Source organism: Mustela nivalis (genome assembly GCF_964662115.1).
Source record: "Mustela nivalis genome assembly, chromosome: 9".
Taxonomy (NCBI): domain Eukaryota; kingdom Metazoa; phylum Chordata; class Mammalia; order Carnivora; family Mustelidae; genus Mustela; species Mustela nivalis.
In genome coordinates this window covers 28,939,779-28,957,934 of record NC_139028.1, presented here as the reverse complement: position 1 = coordinate 28,957,934, position 18,156 = coordinate 28,939,779, and the positions used below count along the sequence as shown (strand labels likewise).

Genomic DNA, 18,156 nt, shown 5'->3' with positions numbered 1-18,156 from the left:
CCTCCAGGAAATGTGTGCTGAACGAGAGGATTCATGGGTCAACTTCTGAACCCCGCCCAAGAAGGGTCCAGCCAGGCACCTGCCTTTCCCTGTTTGCCTGACGTGACGCTATTTCCCCAACAGGACCCCCCATCATCTCCAGCACCCAGACCCAGCATGCCCTGCACGGGGAGAAGGGCCAGATCAAGTGTTTTATCCGGAGCACACCACCACCCGACCGAATAGTGAGTGCTCTGGGGCCCGGAGGGGAGGGCTGGGGCCCTGCCAACTCAGCCGGCAGCCCAGCGGCTCATTTCAGCCTACCACCTACAACCATCAAGGCCTCTGAGCTTCCCGTCCTCCACGGGGAACATTTCACCTGCCTGGGCTGTCTGGTAAAGGCATCATGGAGACAGCGGGCTCCCGGGGCCAGTCTGCAGGTGTCTTTAACTCTGCTCTGAGCTCCAGCTGGGCCCCAACAGTAGTAACAGTAATGCTTCCAAGTTTTGCGTCCTAGGAGCAGAGGGACGAGTGAGGGTAGCAGAAGGGAATGCTAAATGATTGCTTTCCTTTCCTGAGTTTAAGGCCCATCTTTGGCAAAATCCTAGACAGTGTGTGGTTTCTAGTGGGCAACCTCCTTTCTTTGTCCCCCAGCCCCCAAGTCCTCCACAGTCCTAATGCTCAATGGAGAGCCCTGTCCCATGAACTTACTGAGTTCTCCCCTCCCCCCCCAAAAAAGTACCGTTCCATTTTCTGTCCCTTCTGCAAAACTCATCCCTGTCCCCGCAGGGTCGCTAAGGCAACCTGAAGAATTCACACTTGGGCCCGGCCAGATGTTGTAAAAGCCAGCGTCTTCACCCACGTCTATCTGAAACCAGTGGGAGCCCAGGCATGAAAACAGACAAAGGGGAGCATTTTCTAGCATTAGTGGAATTCAGATACTATTTTTAGTGGCCCCCAATGCCTGGCATAGTCCTGATGAACGTCTGCCCCAGGGCAGCTCCATCGGGGAGGATGTAAGGGTTGTGCACTGAGCAACAGGGGTGTGTGCATACCAGGGACTGAGACGCTGCTCAGGGGGTCATCCTGTAAACTCCAATATGGTTAGGGCATCCCTCGTGTTACACACTTTCTCAGGCATTCGGCTCATTCAATATGTGAAAAATTCACACACAATTTACAGGAAATCATACATAGATCTAATACCTATGAGCACCCCCTTCCCTCTGCCCTTTAATTTTTTTTTTCAGTTATAACTGTAACCCATGCCCATCAGAATAACCCGTTCACTCTTGAGCGTGTTTGCATGATCTTTCTCTTCATAAACATCTAACTCTTGGCTCACGGCTCTCAGTGGGACAACCTTGCCCTCCCCCTCCCACCGGGGACATTTGGCAATGTCTGGAGACGTTTCTGTTGGTCACAATTTGGAGGGGTGCCACCCGCATCGAGCAGGTGTTGACTAGGGATGCTGTTGAAATTCCTGCAATGCACGGGACAGCCCCCCAACCAGGAACGTTCCAGTCCTGCATGTCACCAGTGCCAAGCCTGAGGAAACACAGTCTCCTCACCTACCATCTCTGAGCACTTGCCTGCAGAGATGGCCACATTCACCCCAACGCTGCGAGCCAGGGCCCGTGTGCCAGCGCTTACATGCTGAGCAGCGCAAAATGGCTCTGACAAGAATTAAGCCTTGTAAACTAAGACAGGTTAAGATGGTCACAAACACAGTTCTGGGATCATACGTTTGTGCGAAGGAACAAAGCGGCCAAACCAGGCCCAGTCACTCTAGGGCTGGTCTTCTACCCACACCTGCCAGGGCAGCCGAGGCAGAGGCTCCCATCACTGTCACCGGGTTCCCTGTCTGCCTGGAAGGTGTCCCAGGAAAGAGCCAGAGACCCCCATCCGTGGAAGTGCCCTCTGAGGCGGCCCCGCCTTCGCGTGTGTGTGCATGGGTATGCGCGTGTGTGGCGTGGGGTATGTGTGTGTTGTGATGCGTGTGTGTTGTGACGTGTGTGTGGACCCCTCTGTGGCCGTGAGCATGGACGCGAGCCTGGCAGCGTCTGCCCCAGAGCAGGGAGGTGGCAGGGCGGCTCTGGCAGAGGGCGGGTGCGAGGGTCTCCTCCTCACTCTGAGCACCTCGGACAGGCCTGGTCCTGGAAGGAGAATGTGCTGGAGTCAGGGACATCGGGGCGCTACACAGTGGAGACGGTCAGCACCGAAGAGGGGGTCATCTCCACACTGACCATCAGCAACATCGTGCGGGCCGACTTCCAGACCATCTACAACTGCACCGCCTGGAACAGCTTCGGCTCCGACACGGAGATCATCCGGCTCAAGGAGCAAGGTGGGGGCCGCCAGGGGATGACGGGACAGGCGCGTCCCCTCCCCACATAGACCCCCTAGTAGGGCCCCAGGCAAGGTCCTCCAGGGTCCTGAGCTGGCAGAGCCCCACAGAGGCCACAGGCAGGTTGACCAGGACAAGCCACAGAGCAATTCCTAATGTGCTTCGTAGTCTTGGTCAGATCACCAGAAGTGGCCCTCTGGGGTCCAACTCCCCCAAAGCCAAGGTCCTAGCCCACACCAGGAAAGGAGAGGTGGAGAAACCTGCTTAGAGTAAGGCTTCTCCAGGATAGTGTTTTCAGGAAAAAGGGACCACAGAGCAAGGCAAGCTGATGGCCGTGATGAGCCTTCCAGGAGCTTCTAAGGGCCCTGGCTTCTGTGCACTTGGCATTTCCCTAGTGTCCTCGGGGGGGTGTCACCCACTGAGGAGCATTCCAGTGGGGGTACACCAGGATGAATGTGTTGGGGAGCCTGGCCCAGGCCCGTGAAGACAATAATTCAGTCCTGTTCCCCAAGAGTCCCCCAGCGGGTGCCCCTGCTAAGCTAAGGGGTAGCCCTTGAGCTGCCCCAACCCCTGGGGCATGGGGGTCAGGTTCAGCTCACCTGCAGTTCCTCCAGGAATGTAGAAGACATACAGACAACTGTGCTCTGAAGGGGATGCCAGCCAGAGGGCAGCGCTGGGCAGGAGGGCTCAGAGCTGCCGGGCAGGCGAGGAGGTGGGGGAAGAAAGGCTCATTCCCCCCACCCCTCACCCCCCCCCCCGGCCCCATGATCCCCAGGTACAGACTGCCCAGCTCCTGATCAGAGAGATGCTGAGAACTCTGGCCTCTGCTTTAAGATTTCACTCGGACCACAGGGTGGGAGCCTCAGAGGGGCACAGCGGGGTGCTTCTGAGATGCTCGGGGAGAGCCAGCAGCACACGGGGCCTGAAATGGGCAGCAGACCTTGCCCCTTTGCCGGTCGGAGTGGGGGTGAGGGGGAGGGTGCTCAGTCTACAGCAGACAGAGCAGTCCAGGCTCCTCAGCCCTGGCAGTGTCCGACCCCTCCAAGACGAAGGCTCACCCACAGACTGTCAGGGCCCAGCAAGAGATTCTGGGCCGAGCAGGTAGTCTCCGCCAGACCCCTCGGACCTCAGCGCTACCCTGTGGGTCAGTGTCTCCCTACACCTCTTCACTAATAATGCTGCTTTGCATAATGCTTCGCACATAATCTGCATACTGTCATCCACACATCATCCTAAACCCTCCCGGTCACCCGTTGCTTGCCCTCCATGTCTTCCCCTGAGTGCCCCCACCCCCATGCCCTCCCCTTAGTGTTCTCCCCCCAACCTCTCCAGACACCTCCCCCTCCAAGCCTTGACTTCTCTCTGGTCCCTACCCCTTCTGGCGTCTCTTCTAAGTAAGTCTGAAGGAACGCCCAGTTCAGTTCAGCTAGCCTGGGTCTGCTGGGTGGTCCCGGAAACATGAGAGAGGAGGGAGCCCCTCATCCCGATCCCCACCAGGTGGCCGGCCCCAGGCCCACCCCACCCTGGCCAGCCAGGCCCTGGCTGTGGACGCTTGCTTTATTTCCAAACAGGTTCGGAAATGAAGTCGGGAGCCGGGCTGGAAGCAGGTACGGAAGGAGACATGAGAACTCCCCCGGGCTGGGAGGAAGGGACCTCTGGGCTAGCGGGGGAGGGACCCTAAAGGGGTAGGGAGGCCCTGTGCAGGCCACTAACTTTTCTGCCCCCACCCCCGTCTCCAGGCCTTAGTGCAGCCAGAGCAGGGAGAGGGACTCCCAGCCAGCTCCGGTCTAGAGACCCCGGAGAACTATCTCCTGTCCTCACCACCAGAGCCCACAGGCTACTTGCAGCCCTGGACACTGGCTCCACTACCCCCCTCTGTTCCTCCCATCCTGGCTCTTTGGAAACCCTGGGTCCTCCCCTCTGGGGTCAGCTTGCCCTTGGCCTGGCCTCCCTCTGTTTCCAGGCTCTCCCGCCTCTTCCCTCTTCCCAACATCATCACCAGCTTGGCCACCATGCTTCCCGGGAAGCCAGGGCCTCCCAGCCCCGGGGCCTGCATAATCCATGCTAATCCATGCTTTCTGCTCCTGCTGCTTCCTCCCCGCCCACTCCCCCACCTCCCTGCCTGCCTTTCCCCCACTGAAGTGTCCTCCGGCCACTCATCGGACTGAGGCTGCTGGGCAGTGCCTCCCTCCCCAGGGGCTCAGCAGCAAGGGGGTCCTCGGGCTCCCAGGGTTGAGTTGCTCCGTTTTAGGACCCCACATGAGACAATTGCCTCCACTCTCCAAGCAGAAACCCCAAAAAAGAATCAGGACTTGGCAAGCCAGACTCCCTGGGGCCCACCAGCCCCATGAGGAAGATGTGGGGGTCCTCTGCCACAGTGACCCTGAAGGAAGTAGGGCTCTCCAGTTCTTGCATCAAGCTCCTTGGGGGGGCCACACACCCTCCTTTCTGGGTGGATATGCCCCTTTAAGAGCACCAAAGGGGCACAGGCAAGCTCCCAGAGGCAGTCCAGACAGCTTCGGATTCCTGCGGGTTTTCTCCCTTGGAGCCACCCCTGGTGCTGGAAGTGGTGTCCCCTTCCTGTCTCCATGTCACCTGTCTGTACACACTCATCGGCAGCTCCCTGACACCTTCCTTCCTGGCTGAGACTCCTCGCGCCTAGTTCCCCTCCTTGGGAGCAGGGGAGGCTGAGCAGGAGGACAGCCCCTTCCTCCAGCCCCTCTCCACTGGAACATCCAGTGGGACAGCCTGCCCAGGCAGCCTCAGCCAGCCCACATAGTGGGCTGCAGAAGGCCTGCCACCCCAGTGGTCCCCCTGTCCCCAGCAGACCCTCTCTCCCTGCCCCCACTTGCCCACTGGAGACAGTTCTCCACATAAGACCGTGTCCTTTAACAACGGAAGGAATTGTGGCCTCACAGGATGCCAGAGTCAGAAGTCACCTTAGATCCCGTCGCCTGGTCCTCTAGGGAAACAGGAGAGACATCGAGGTCTGGAGAGCTTAAGGGTCCTCCCACCCTCATCCTTTGGCTTTGAGCTCGCTAAGATAAGACTCGAATTTTTCCAAGGAGACCTACTAGGAATCAAGGAGGAACCAAATCGAACCCTAATGAATAAAATTCAAAACCACAGAACCAATGAGCTTCCAAAGCCATTTTCCTTACCTAACAGAATTAAAACCCAAAGACAGAAATCATCTATGTACCAAAGCAAGCTCACGGGTCTGACTGAGGTCCACTGAGGACAGGTCCCCTTTGTCACTCCTGACTGTTGACACCAACCTAGGCACCTCCCATTTTTAATCCCTGAGTGTTCTCCACACTCCCCTTCTCCTGTCCCCTCTCCTGCCACCCTCACAGTGGTCTCAGCCACCAGCAGGCCTGTGAAGAGTGCCCTGTTGTCCACATCCAGCCTAACCACCACCAATATGTGCCCCAGGTGCCTGCTCCTCCTGGGAGGGGGGCACCCACCACCCAGCTGCTCCTCCAGGGGCCAGGGTTGGAGGGGTTCTTCCTCTCTTCCTCGATTTAAAGCGAAGAACAGCAATGAGAGGCTAACCCACAGCCCCAAGACAAAGCCCCAGACATCCCACACTAACAATGTGGGGCAGGTTAGGGGGCAGGGAGCTCAGGCTCTAGAAGGAATTTTCTTCCTACTCAAGGTTCTGACCTCGCTACGTTTCTTGTACCCCTCGAGAAACGGGAACAAACACTTGACGAGGGCTGGCTCAGTTTCAAGGCCTTTCCTTGCCATTCACACATCAAAACCCCTGTAACCAACCCAAGGTGGACACGTAAGGATCCCATTTTAGAGTTAAGAGAGGTGAGATAAGCTGCTCAGAACAGGGGCTAGGATCTGGGCTGTCCGGGGCACGTGAACTGTGGAGGATGTTGTGTGATGCAGCAGAAGGAGCGGGAGAGCAAGACGAGGCGTGCATTTGCCCTGGCCTTCTGCAGCTGTGTGTCCTTGACCGAGTCATGAAACCTCTCTGGACCTCAGTGTTTCCATCTGTAAATGGGAGGCTTGCACCCAGTGGGCCTGTAAGACCTCCCTGCACCCCAGTTTTGTAATTCTATTCCCAGTGGGCTATTCAGGGCTCCAAATCCTGTGTTCCAGCCCATAGGCAGCCACAGAAGGGCCAGGGCTGTCTGGAAGAGCACACCCGCCCCCCACAGACCCTCTCCATCCACATCTCCGCCAGGCTAGGGCACCAAATAGATAAAGTCAGCAGGGAATGCGGGCTTGGATATTTGCAGTTCTGGGCCTCTGGCAGGGAGGGCTACCAGGATGCCTGGGGACTGGCGGGGGAGGAGAAGGAGCAGGGCTGGGGGTGGGGGGCTCAGAAAAAGAAGCATTTCTCCTTAGAGAGGTGGGGGGAGCTGAGACCCTGACCACCCCCCATCCTTGCACCTTGGGCCTCTGGCAGCTGCTACTCTGATGCCCAGCAGGCCCGTGAGGCCTCAGGCCCAAGAAGCTGGTGGTTCCTGTCCACCCTCTATTCCTGGGAACGGGAAGAGTAGGAGAGCACAAACCAGGCAAACAAGGGAAGTGACCATAGTCATTAAAAAAAAAAAAAAACAAAAAAAAACCAGGACTTTCTACTCTCCAGCCACTACATGATAGACTGTTCCTGGTTTAGTGCAGAAGGGAGCTAAATGATACACCAGCCTTGGCTCCCCGTTCCCTGTGTCTGCTCGCCTCCCTCCCAACCCACCACTGCTCCCCTCTTCCCCGGTCCCTCCCACCCCCTCCTCCATCCCGAGTCCCACTGGACCTGACCCCTGTTGGACTCTGCCTGGGCCCCCCCAGGCCCCCCTGAAGGCACTTCCCAGGAGGGCCTGAGTGCAGGAGTCTGCCCCCCACCCCCCCCGGCAGAGGCTTCACCCGAGGAAACTGGGTAAGGCCCTGGTGGGGAGAGTGGGCTGTCCCCGATTTCTCACGGGCTGTGCCTGCTTCTCTCCCACAGAGTCTGTGCCGATGGCCGTCATCATCGGGGTGGCCGTAGGAGCTGGCGTGGCCTTCCTCGTCCTTATGGCAACCATTGTGGCCTTCTGCTGTGCCCGCTCCCAGAGAAGTACGGGAGGGAGACCCGGGATCTCAGGGAGGGGGACAGAGAAAAAGGCCAGGCTTAGACTGCTCCGGAGAGCAAGTAAGCAGGAGCGCCCTGAGCAGGGGACCCTAACCGTGCTGTGAGCTGCTGGGGTAGGGATGGGTCTTGGGCATCAGCTTACGCGCCGTGCTGTGGGTAGTGTCCGGCACGTAGCGGGCACTCGGCCGACATGGAACTGGACTGACCTGAACTTGGCCAGCACTGGGGATTGAACACCTATGGCTGTATCCAACCGTAGAGAACCCTGGGAGGGGGTTAGGGGAGAGGTGACTTGATCCTTGCCCTCCAGGTTCTGCTAGTCTAACCAGAAAAGCAGGCCATCTACACGGGGTGGAGGGGAAAGCATTTGAGGAATCCCTTTGTGAAGCCTTTAAAGGTCTGCGGTCACTAGCCGTAAAATTCTGGCGTTCCTACCCTCTTGAGGAACCACGTATGCCTGGAGTTTCATCCCGAGTGCAGCTCTGACCTTATGTGTCAAACACAGATGGGCGGAAGTATGAAATGAGATGACTGAGTGGAGGAAACCAATGGAGGCACAGGATTCTAGCCCTACCTTTTTCTGTCACGTGTGCCTGGGCAGGCCACAACTATTCTAGGCCTCAGTTTCCCTGTGTGTAATAGTAAGGCTTTGCATGATGAGACTTTTAGGAACCCGCTGGCTCTAACCCTCGATGATCCTAAGGCACTACATGAATAACCAGAGGAAGCCGACTCCCTCCTCCACTTGGATCTGTAGAAGAAAGCGGGGGCCCCTGGGTCGCTCAGTGGGTTAAGCTCTGCCTTCAGCTCAGGTCATGATTCCAGGGTCCTGGGACTGAGCTCCGCATTAGGCTCTCTGCTCAGCAGGGAGCTTGCTTCCCCCCTCTCTCTCTGCCTGCCTCTGCCTCTCTGCCTGCTTGTAATCTCTCTCTCTGTCAAATAAATAAAATCTTAAAAAAAAAAAAAAAGGAAAGAAAGAAAGAAAAGAAAAGAAAAAGAAGAAAGCGGGATGTGCCCTGCTAGGTTCCCTCCACTCAAAGCCTAACAGCCGTGGCTGTCTTGCCTGCCCCCAGTGATGTGGTCTTGGAAGCTCCTCCAGCAGCCTCTCAGGGGAAATCAGAGGGGGGCACATTTTAGCAAGAGTCTTCCAACAGAGCTCCCTGACTGTAAATCGGCTGCCTCCCCAGAGGCTGTGAAGTCTTCACCACGGAAGCCGTGACCTGAGAGCTGGACCGCCACATGCGGGGATGTGACTGGTTTGGGTGGGGGGTGGACCCTGGGAACCTGAGACCCCTTGTGACAGTAAGATTAGTGATTCTCCGAATGGAGACAGAAGAGCCCGGTAGAGTGGGCCACGGAAGACCTCTGGAAGAAGGACAGAAAAGACCTAGCTCTGTAAGGCAGACAAATGGACAAGGGTGGCCACTCAAGGCAGGGTGGCAGCAGTGGAAGGCCAGCCTGCTCCTAACACGGCCCCCAGAGAAAGAGAGCTGAAGCCCCAACAGCCCACAGCACATCCAGACAGGTGTCCCAGTGGGGCGGGAGGTGCGGTGGGGATGACCTGGAAGCTACTACTGAGTTCAGGGGCTGGAGGGTGAGCCCTGGGGACAGCGGTGGGGGCGGGGGTGGGAGTGACACTTCAGGCCCTGACGCCTGAGGATGAGGACTAAACCTGTCATCTGTGCTTTCCTATTTCACATCCAGATCTCAAAGGGGTTGTGTCGGCCAAGAATGACATCCGAGTGGAGATTGTCCACAAGGAGCCTGCCTCCGGCCGGGAGGCAGAAGAACATCCCACCATCAAGCAGCTGATGGTGAGAATGCCGTCTTATCCCCACCCCATCCTGACCTCTGTGCCCCAAAGTTCCCGGTTCCAGAGGCTTCTTGGCGGCCTGGAAGCTCCCGAGAATTAGAGCATCACTCAGGATGTGCCCTTCCCCCATAATAGGTCAGGCACCAACTGAACCTTGGGTGCCTCCAAGAGTTCTTGTCTGTCTGCTGCATTGCTCTTGATGTCCTGGAGACTCAAAGCCATCTAAGATGCCATCCCAGCTTTCAAAGAACCTGTTCAGTAGAGAGACAAGACACGTATAACGTGCCATGATATGTCTGATATGTCGTCACTCAGTACATGATTATACTGAACATGCTAGAGTGTCCGGATATGTCCTGCCCCTCCCCCTTCCGAGCCCCCAAAAGTCTGCAAGAAACACAAGTTCTTCTTCAGAAACCAGAGTGCTTACCAGAAGCAAACTCGTAACTTTTTCAGCAAACATAAGCCTGCCCCTCCTCTTCCTGATTCCTGTTCATAGACCATAATCCACCCAGCTTTTTACAAGCAGGAACCTGGAAAACTGTGCTGAAAATCTCTAGTACATACTGGGTCATGGCTTAAATATGTAGGAGGAACAGCAGCAAGCCCCGGGGTGTGGAGCACGGGCCTCTCTGTGCTTCAGTCTCCCCACCTGTGAAGCAGGGATGAAAGTCATAGTGCACAGGGCCATGGTGAATGAGGAAACCCATAAAGGGCTTGAAGCCTGTGGAACATAGTAAGTGCTCAGGAAATGTTGGCCTCTGTGTTGCTGTGAAATCACCCGTTCCCTTATCTGTCTCCACTAGATGGTGAGCGAGCTGCCTTGTTCAGCCCCATGTCCCCGGAGCCTCGCTGGTGGAGGTTCACCAAGGTTATTGAGTTGAACTGACATTTCCCTCACTGGTCTTTTTCTTTCCAAATCTCATTCTCTGGTCCTTCCAATTGTACTGCAAAAACCTTCTCAAATGTGCACCCTTGCCCCAGTCCCCTTATGACTGCCCTATTGGAGCCTTATTGTGGCTCCTTGGACTAGGACGACAGCCTAGTGGTCTCACCACCTTCTTTTTTTTTAAACCACCTTATTCAATCCACCCTCCCGAGTCCCACAGAAAGGGTCCTTCTAGAGCACAGTACCTATCCTGTTACTATCCTACTTAATATTCCTCAATGCCCGCCTCCCCATCCCCCGCCCCGCTCCGTCTACTAAAGTCCAACCACCAAGCATGTCATCAGGCCCATCACTGAGAGGCAGCTGCTGGCCCTTCCAACTTCATCTTCCTACAAAATGCACCTGGGCCTACAGACACCCCAAAAACTTGCTGTTCTGGCTTTTGAGTCTTTTATACCTCGAGGCTTTATACAGGCTGTTACCACTGCCTGTTGATTTTGCTTGTTGAATTTCACATTCTTCTAGGAGACTCAGCTCAAACGTCACTTCCTCCATAGCTGTCCATGTTTGTCCGCCCCCCACACCCTCACCCCCCACTGCTGGCAGAGCTGCACACTTCCTGCTCTCCTCAAACACGTTGCACGCTTCTCTTTTATTGCATTGCTCGGATTAGACGTCAGATCACCAATTAACTCAAAGTTCCAGAAGGACACGCTCCCAAATCTGTGTGTGTCTGTTTCCCTAGGCCAAATACCAGTGTCTAACCCAGGGGAGCAATTAATCTTACAGGCATGGAAGCCAGAGCCTTGATCATGCAAGAAGCAATGGATGTCTCTGTAGATAAGCTTCATCAAGGCTGGTGTGAAGCATCCTGGCCTGTCCTTCCTCCCAAACAGGACCTTGAATTCCCTTCCATGGGGACATCCTGATTGCCTCAGAATGCCTCCACACCCTGCAATCCAAACTTTGAGAAAGAGTGGGGGTCACTCAGTAGTCAGTTAAGAGGGTGTGTATGGTTGGGTGGCGGGAGGGACTTTGGCAGAGGGACCTACTGAGAGCCTCCCCTCCCCAACACACGCCCCCCATCCTCTGGCCCCTGTAAAGCCCCAATGTTGATGAGAGGTAGGCTTAGAAGTCGAATCTGGTGGGAAAGCCCTCCGATCCAGGCTGACCCACAGCATCCACTGGAAAATGAAATAAGCAGCATCAGCGAGGGCGAAACAGAACGGAAACCCTCTGGCTGATGCCATGAGGCTCCAAAAAGAGACCAAGACAGATGTTTCACAAGGGAGAAGAAACATCCCAGCTCAGACAGTGGGTGGGAGATCATGTCATATGCAGAAGTGACACCCGGGAAGCATCTTTGTGCCAAAGGATAAACGTCACCATGGTCCTCCATATTTATGTACCCACCGTGGGCCAAGCATGCGTGATTTTCCACCTTCCATCTAACTGTTATTTTCATATTCAGTGATCGAGAGCTATGCCCTTCCATTCATCCTGCAACACAAACGTAACATTTGTGACAGCCCTATGGTCTCTCAGGCACTGGGCTAGGCAGGACAAATCAAATCAGTTACCTGTGATTTTACCCCCAAAGCATTTTGGTCATGACCACAATAGACAAAGTGCTGTGCCAGGCCTGCGGGGACCTAAAGAGAAGCTAGAAGTGATCCTTTGACTTAGGAAGATAACGTTTGGCACATCAAAGTCATTGCTATAATAACAGGTGTGGCCCCTGTTGGGAGCATCTCACAGGTAGGCCTGCATGGTGATTCTTTCCTGAGACCTTCCCTGAGCCTAGCACTGGGTGATGAGCTGCCCTGCTGGGACCCCAGCCTGTGCCCTCTGAACCCAGAGGTTCCATAACTATTTATCTACAGACCCAGCTCCCTGTGGTGTACCACTGTATCTAACGACCCTCGATGTGCCTATGCCTGCCTGAAATTCGGTAAATGCTCAATGAATGAAATTGACTCCTCCCAAGTGAGACCTCTAGAGGGGATGCCCTAGCCCAAGGGAAAAAGCGTGGTCTTAGCAAACTGCCCCTCCCCTCACCACCCCACCCCCCCCCACCCCTCCCCCCCCGCTCCTCCTGTCTCTCCCTGTCTCTCAGGACAGGTGTCCGGGAACAATGAGGACATCTGGACTCTCCCCCCACTCCTCTACCTGCCTTCCACGGACCAGGCAGTGAGAGGAGGGGGGCAGGGGGAGGCACAGAGGCAGGCTTCTTTTGAGTTCATTCCTCTATCTTCTCCTGGACGCTTAGCCCACATCCAATCCACTGAGCAGCCATTTTTGGGTTGTAGATGGACCGGGGTGAATTCCAACAAGACTCAGTACTGAAGCAGCTCGAGGTTCTCAAAGAAGAGGAGAAGGAGTTTCAGAACCTGAAGGTAAGACTAGCCACAGGTTATAACTTCCGGCTGTGGGATTCTGTCTTCAGCTCTGACGCCTAAGCCCCAGATCCAGACAAACAATAACCAGGAACCAGGAGGCGGGAGGTCACCTGGAGCACAGGTGCATGTTCTCTCCCTGAGATGGGTGGCTCCTCTGCCCCAGGAGAGAGGGAAGGCTGAGGTCTCACTGTCCTCCTCTCCCACGGCTTCCTCACAAGCACAGTTTTTTAAATTAACTATCCCTGTTCTGGACAAAAACAAAAAACCCTTCAAGTCGGCTTCTCAGCGGGCTTTGCACCCTCAGGACCTAGCGACCCGTCGCCCTTGGAGCGCCCCCTGTCGCATCCCGTCGGGATCTCGCCTCCCCATGGCCCGTCTCCTCCCCACCCCACCCCCACCCAGCTGCAGGTTCCACCCGCACCGCTGTGTCCCCAGCTGTCCCCTTCCTTCCACCCGTGTCTCCCCAGCCCTCCCTGGGTCGGGGAGGACAGGCTGGGCCTAGAAAGGCCCGGCCGTGGTGGGCGCCAGGCTGTGCCCGCCCGGTGACGCTGCTGTCGCTCCGGCCCCCTCCCAGGACCCCACCAACGGCTACTACAGTGTCAACACCTTCAAAGAGCACCACTCGACCCCCACCATCTCGCTGAGCAGCTGCCAGCCGGACCTGCGCCCCGCTGGCAAGCAGCGCGTGCCCACGGGGATGTCCTTCACCAACATCTACAGCACCCTGAGCGGCCAGGGCCGCCTCTACGACTACGGGCAGAGGTTCGTGCTGGGCATGGGCAGCTCGTCCATCGAGCTGTGCGAGCGGGAGTTCCAGCGGGGCTCCCTCAGCGACAGCAGCTCCTTCCTGGACACGCAGTGTGACAGCAGCGTCAGCAGCAGCGGCAAGCAGGACGGCTACGTGCAGTTCGACAAGGCCAGCAAGGCCTCTGCCTCCTCCTCCCACCACTCGCAGTCCTCTTCCCAGAACTCCGACCCCAGCCGACCCCTGCAGCGGCGGATGCAGACTCACGTCTGAGGATCCCAAACCCCGGCTGGGGAGGGCTGCAGGGGCGGGGGGTGGGGTGGGGGAAAACAGGGTCGTGCCTCGTACTGGCTCTCCATTGACTGTGGGTGTGTTGCAGCGGACCCCAGAACAGGCTGCCTCCAGGATAACCCCCCCGCCCCCCGGAGGGCCTCACCACCGCCCTCCTCCGAAGCCCTGATCAAGCACAAACCCCGATCCCCAGATCCCCAGCTGCCGCGTGCCAGGCGGGCGGGCGGGGTCGCGGTTCGAGGATGCAGCTGAGTGCTGTGCTGTGCTCTGTGCTGGACACTCCAGTCCCAGCCCTTTCCTGGAGGCCCACCCCCACCCCCACTACAGGCGCTCGAGGCAGCTAGAACTTGGCTTTCATGAAACTGCCGTCCACTCTCCGGCCTCCCTGTGAGCTCTACCCCCTTGCTGCCCACAGCCCTCCCCTGTGCCTGTTGCTCCTCCACAATCCTGGGGTGAGGGGTGGTGAAGCGCTTTCCAGCACTGAGCTTCCCCCCTCGACCCCCCCCCAGCGCCCCCTGCTGCTCAGAGCCCAGACCCTGGATGCTCAGAAGCCAGAAAGGGCCTCGGAGCATCTCTCCCACCACACTGACCGTGAGCCCACCCCAATTTGTTAGGTGTTTTGTGTCCATATTCTTGCAGCTCTGTCCTTGGACTTGAGGCCTCTGAACTCTGAGGTGGGACTGGCCCTTTCAGGGACAGATGTCCTGGGAGGAAGAGGGAGAGGCAGGAGGGAACACGGGCAGGCGCACCTGGGGAAACTTGCCCCCCACTCCCCTCACCAGGCTGTGCTGTTCAGAGGCTCCCCGCCCACCCCTACTTCCTGTACTGCCTTCCTCCCCTGCAGCACAGTCAGAGTTAATAGAAGAAGTGTGAGAGCTTCTCTGGGCCGGGGTTCTTCCAACTGTCATTGCAGAGAGCGTGTCCTGGAGCACGTAGGGCTTAAGGGGACTAGAGGTCAGGTCCTTAAAATGATGAGACTTGCTTCTCAGCTGCTGAATCTCCAGGGGCCAAGATCCACACAAGGAACGATGGTCCTGCCTTCAGTAGGGCTCCACTGGCAAGAGAGAAAGTCCATCTACACATCACCGCCCCCCCACCACTCACCACCTGAAAATAAATGTTAGGGCCGTTACACCACCATATCCGTTCCGTCCTTTTGTTCCTGCAGAGCCGAGGGAAGAGGTCAAGGGCTCCGAGTATGATCTGGAAACACGAGGTTCTTTGCCCTTTGATTCAGTTGTCCTAGATAATGAAAGCAGGTGATGATTCTGGTATTAACCGTACCCACAGGCAGGCTCCCTCCCCAGACAGTGGGCAAAGGCAGGACCCATGCCAAATACAGCGTAGAGGCAATGTGGTCGTACTGGGCTTTGGAGGGGTCATTCTAGGCCTTTCTCTTGGTGATGTTCTACAAGGAAAGTTCCTTATGTCAGGGGTTCAGGGCAAAAGGCTCTCTTCAAAGAGCCTATGCCATGGAACTCCCTAACACTCTGAGTTTTAATTAATATCTGAATGGCCTTGTTTGAACGGAAGACTCCAGGTAGTGATGGCAGACCAGATGGGATGGACAGATAGGGGCAAGTTAGAATGTTGACAGAGTGGCAGGATCCAAAGGGAGCTTTGGAAAACGCAGAGTGTCCTTAAGGTTGGAGGTCCCTCCTAGGTTAGAACCCTTCTTGTCCAAGCTTCCCCAGTAATCCTTCCCCGTCAGAGGAACCTGTACTCAAAAGTCTGTCCTTCTTTCCATATGTACTGATTCCTTCGATGGCCCCAACCACAGATTCTATACATAACCTTCCTAACTCCCTCTCCCAGAAGAATGTCCTCCTTCTACCATATTTCCCATTGCCTCAAAACTCCCCAGTTCCCTAGATAACTTCCTTTGCAGCCCCCATGCCCAAGAGAGTAGAAACTGATAAGAAATGTAAATGTATATCCCAGTCTACATCCAGCTCCTAGTGCCGTTCTGGCCCCACACAAATGCCAGGATATTGGTCCCTGTGCTCTCTAGGTCAACCTTGACAAGGCTGCTTCTTTCCTGTACATGTTTTGCTTCCACCAGCAAGGAACAAGGATCTAAGACAGATGCAAGGTGGTGTGCTGTGAGTCACGAGGAGGACTCAAAAGATGAGTCCATTAATTCCTCCCAGCCTTCCCCACCTCAGAGGAGGGTGACACCTGCCTCCTAATTTCCACCACACCTCCCTTGTCCCTTACCCCTTGCCCCAGTCACATACGCATACGTAGTTCTCATAAAAGGGTCTCCACCCATTCTTTCCTGGAATCTCAGGTCATGACAGCATAACCAGAAGATCAAGTGAGAACTCTGTTCTCCCGTAGAATGGAAGGAGCTCTCTCCCTCTCGAGCTTCACGCAGTCAGGATAAGGATGTGAACTATCATGGCAGTAAGCAAAGAGCAGGGGCTGTGCTACCAACACCTGGCCACGCAGGGCCCAACCCCACGAGCTCTCTCCAATGCACGAATCCAGCAAAAAACGACTGAAGGGATAGGAGGTCCCAAGTAAGATCTTGGCAAAAGAGAAGAACAGAGAGGGGGGATATTAGCAACATCGGAAGGCTTCTGGAAGGTTGAGGTCTTGAGAAGGAGCCTAGACTGCACTCCGTCCCCGCCTAGGTTGTCCCCAGCCCTATTTCCTTCTCGCAGAACAGTGAGGGCACAAACAACTGGTAAAGGGAAGGGTTAAAAAAGGTTTGGAGGCAGAGGGGGGCCGTGGGTTCTCCTGTAGGTAATTTCAAAGGAACTAAAATGAGCACTCTACATTTGTAATCTTATTTAACCTTCATAAAGGATCACCATTTTACAGACGAGGGCATGTGGCTTCATTCAAGAAGCCAGTTTTGCCCAAGGTCACAGGGCTAACAAGTGGCAAACTTGTTATACACACATGAGCTCCCCTGTAAAATGTCTCCATCCAAAGCACAAACTCAAGGCCACTGTCATCCTAGAATATGATGAAAATGGCCGATGGTAAAGGCCACCTGCTGGCTCCCACCCCGAGGTGGGGGTGGGGGGCATGCTAAGCAAGGAGAGACCACGGCTCCGTTAGGAAGGGACTGGCGTCCTCCACCTCCAGTCCCCAGACGACCTGGAAAGCCCGCACTCCCGGAAAACAAAGCTATTCTGTGTATCCAGGCACCCCCACCACTTCCACCAAGACCAGTATCCAGTTTTCTGATAGCTTTAAAATTCATTATTGGCTCCCAGTCCCTGGATGGGAGCCCGGTTTCTGATTCTCAGGCTCGCTATCAGTCTGGAAAGCCCAGGGTCATTTCCAGTACCTCTTCGACTTTCATGGAACAGGAAGCACTCTCACATGATGAACTAGAATACCGCAGCAAATCCGTTTCTGATGAAGATGATTGAAACAAGGGCTCTAAAGTAATAGGCCTCGAAGCTGCCTTTAAGCTTCCGGAGTGGAGAGGACCCGGGGAAAAGAAAATAAACATGAGGCCGTCCTTGGGAGGCGTCTCAGAACAGGAGAAAAGGAGCCAACAGAATTCCATTTCTCACCGCCTGCATGGGAGGCACACAGGGGGTGTAAGGCGTGTGCTATTATGAAATTTGAACTGAAATCCCAAGGTACACACCCCAGGTTCCATTAGCTCTGCCCAGGTATCATGTGTGTGGTTTGTGGTTTATGAGGGCACCAGAAAAAAAAAAAAAAGACCAAGGGGGGGGAGGGGTCCTGCCATTAGTTGATGCTCTAGGAAGCTTCCCCACCAAATAAACTCTTTATTAAAATTAGAAGTATAAGTAATTTAAATAAAAATGATCTTAATTTGCATAGAGATTTTTATTTAACATACCACTTGCTGTGCCTATTTAAAGATGAAGGACATCTCAGCTAAATCTTAAATTTTACTTCCCTTTTACAAAAAGTCTTATAAAAACCTCTAACCTAAGTTGTTTTTAGGAGCTGTAACTGCACACCAGCCATTTATTTGCAGCTTTAACATCGAAATTACCAGCAGTCTTTGAGAATCACTGATAAAGAGCTCTCACTCTGATGGTTACTTCTTGTTAGCAGTAAGGCTCCAATCATCTTTTCCCCAACCCCTTTATGTTTCAGTCTTTCTAACTAGGTCATAAAGTGGGGAAAATGAGAAAATTCTAAGCTAGTCATCTGTCTAAAAATAAAGATTTGTTTCCCTGGATGAATACATTCTTGATATAAGGAAAGGAGGACCATCCGTTCTGTCTCTCTAACTCCTATTCCTCCTGGGTCCATCTCCCCCTCCTCTCTAATGGCTAAGTCTTTGACATACGCTAAAAGCTTTCATTATCACAGGCCCTGTGGGTTTCTTTACTCCTACACAACCCTCATCTTTAAAAGGCCTTTTGTGAACACACGCCATTCACAAGCAGCATCGTTGAATTGTGACCACATCCCCACTGCCACTCCATGTCCCCAGAGCCCCTCTCTGGGACAGCCCACCCCTATGGCCAGGACATCTTCAACCCCTGAGCTGGCTGATCAGGGACCCTGAGCTATGCAAAGCTATCTCCTTCCTTTGCTTCTTAACCTATGGCCCTTGAAAATATATATTTTTTTAAGATTTTATTTATCTATTTGTCAGAGAGAGA

General features: G+C 55.0%; 1 protein-coding gene across 5 annotated transcripts in view; it reads left to right on the top strand.

Moving 5' to 3' along the window:
- Nucleotides 1-17,356, top strand: part of KIRREL3 (kirre like nephrin family adhesion molecule 3) — a 546,897-nt gene extending 529,541 nt beyond the window's left edge. For 2 of the 5 annotated variants that reach the window (XM_082683923.1, XM_082683922.1), the window contains exons 12-18: nt 124-224; nt 2,128-2,326; nt 3,898-3,933; nt 7,290-7,472; nt 9,117-9,226; nt 12,424-12,510; nt 13,088-17,356. In XM_082683923.1, the coding sequence (XP_082540049.1) occupies nt 124-224; nt 2,128-2,326; nt 3,898-3,933; nt 7,290-7,472; nt 9,117-9,226; nt 12,424-12,510; nt 13,088-13,531 (1,160 nt within the window). In that variant the 3' untranslated portion in view covers nt 13,532-17,356. The remainder of the gene's footprint in view (nt 1-123; nt 225-2,127; nt 2,327-3,897; nt 3,934-7,289; nt 7,473-9,116; nt 9,227-12,423; nt 12,511-13,087) is intronic. The other 3 variants (XM_082683925.1, XM_082683924.1, XM_082683926.1) reach the window with 3 other exon arrangements.
- The last annotated feature ends 800 nt before the right edge of the window (nt 17,357-18,156 follow it).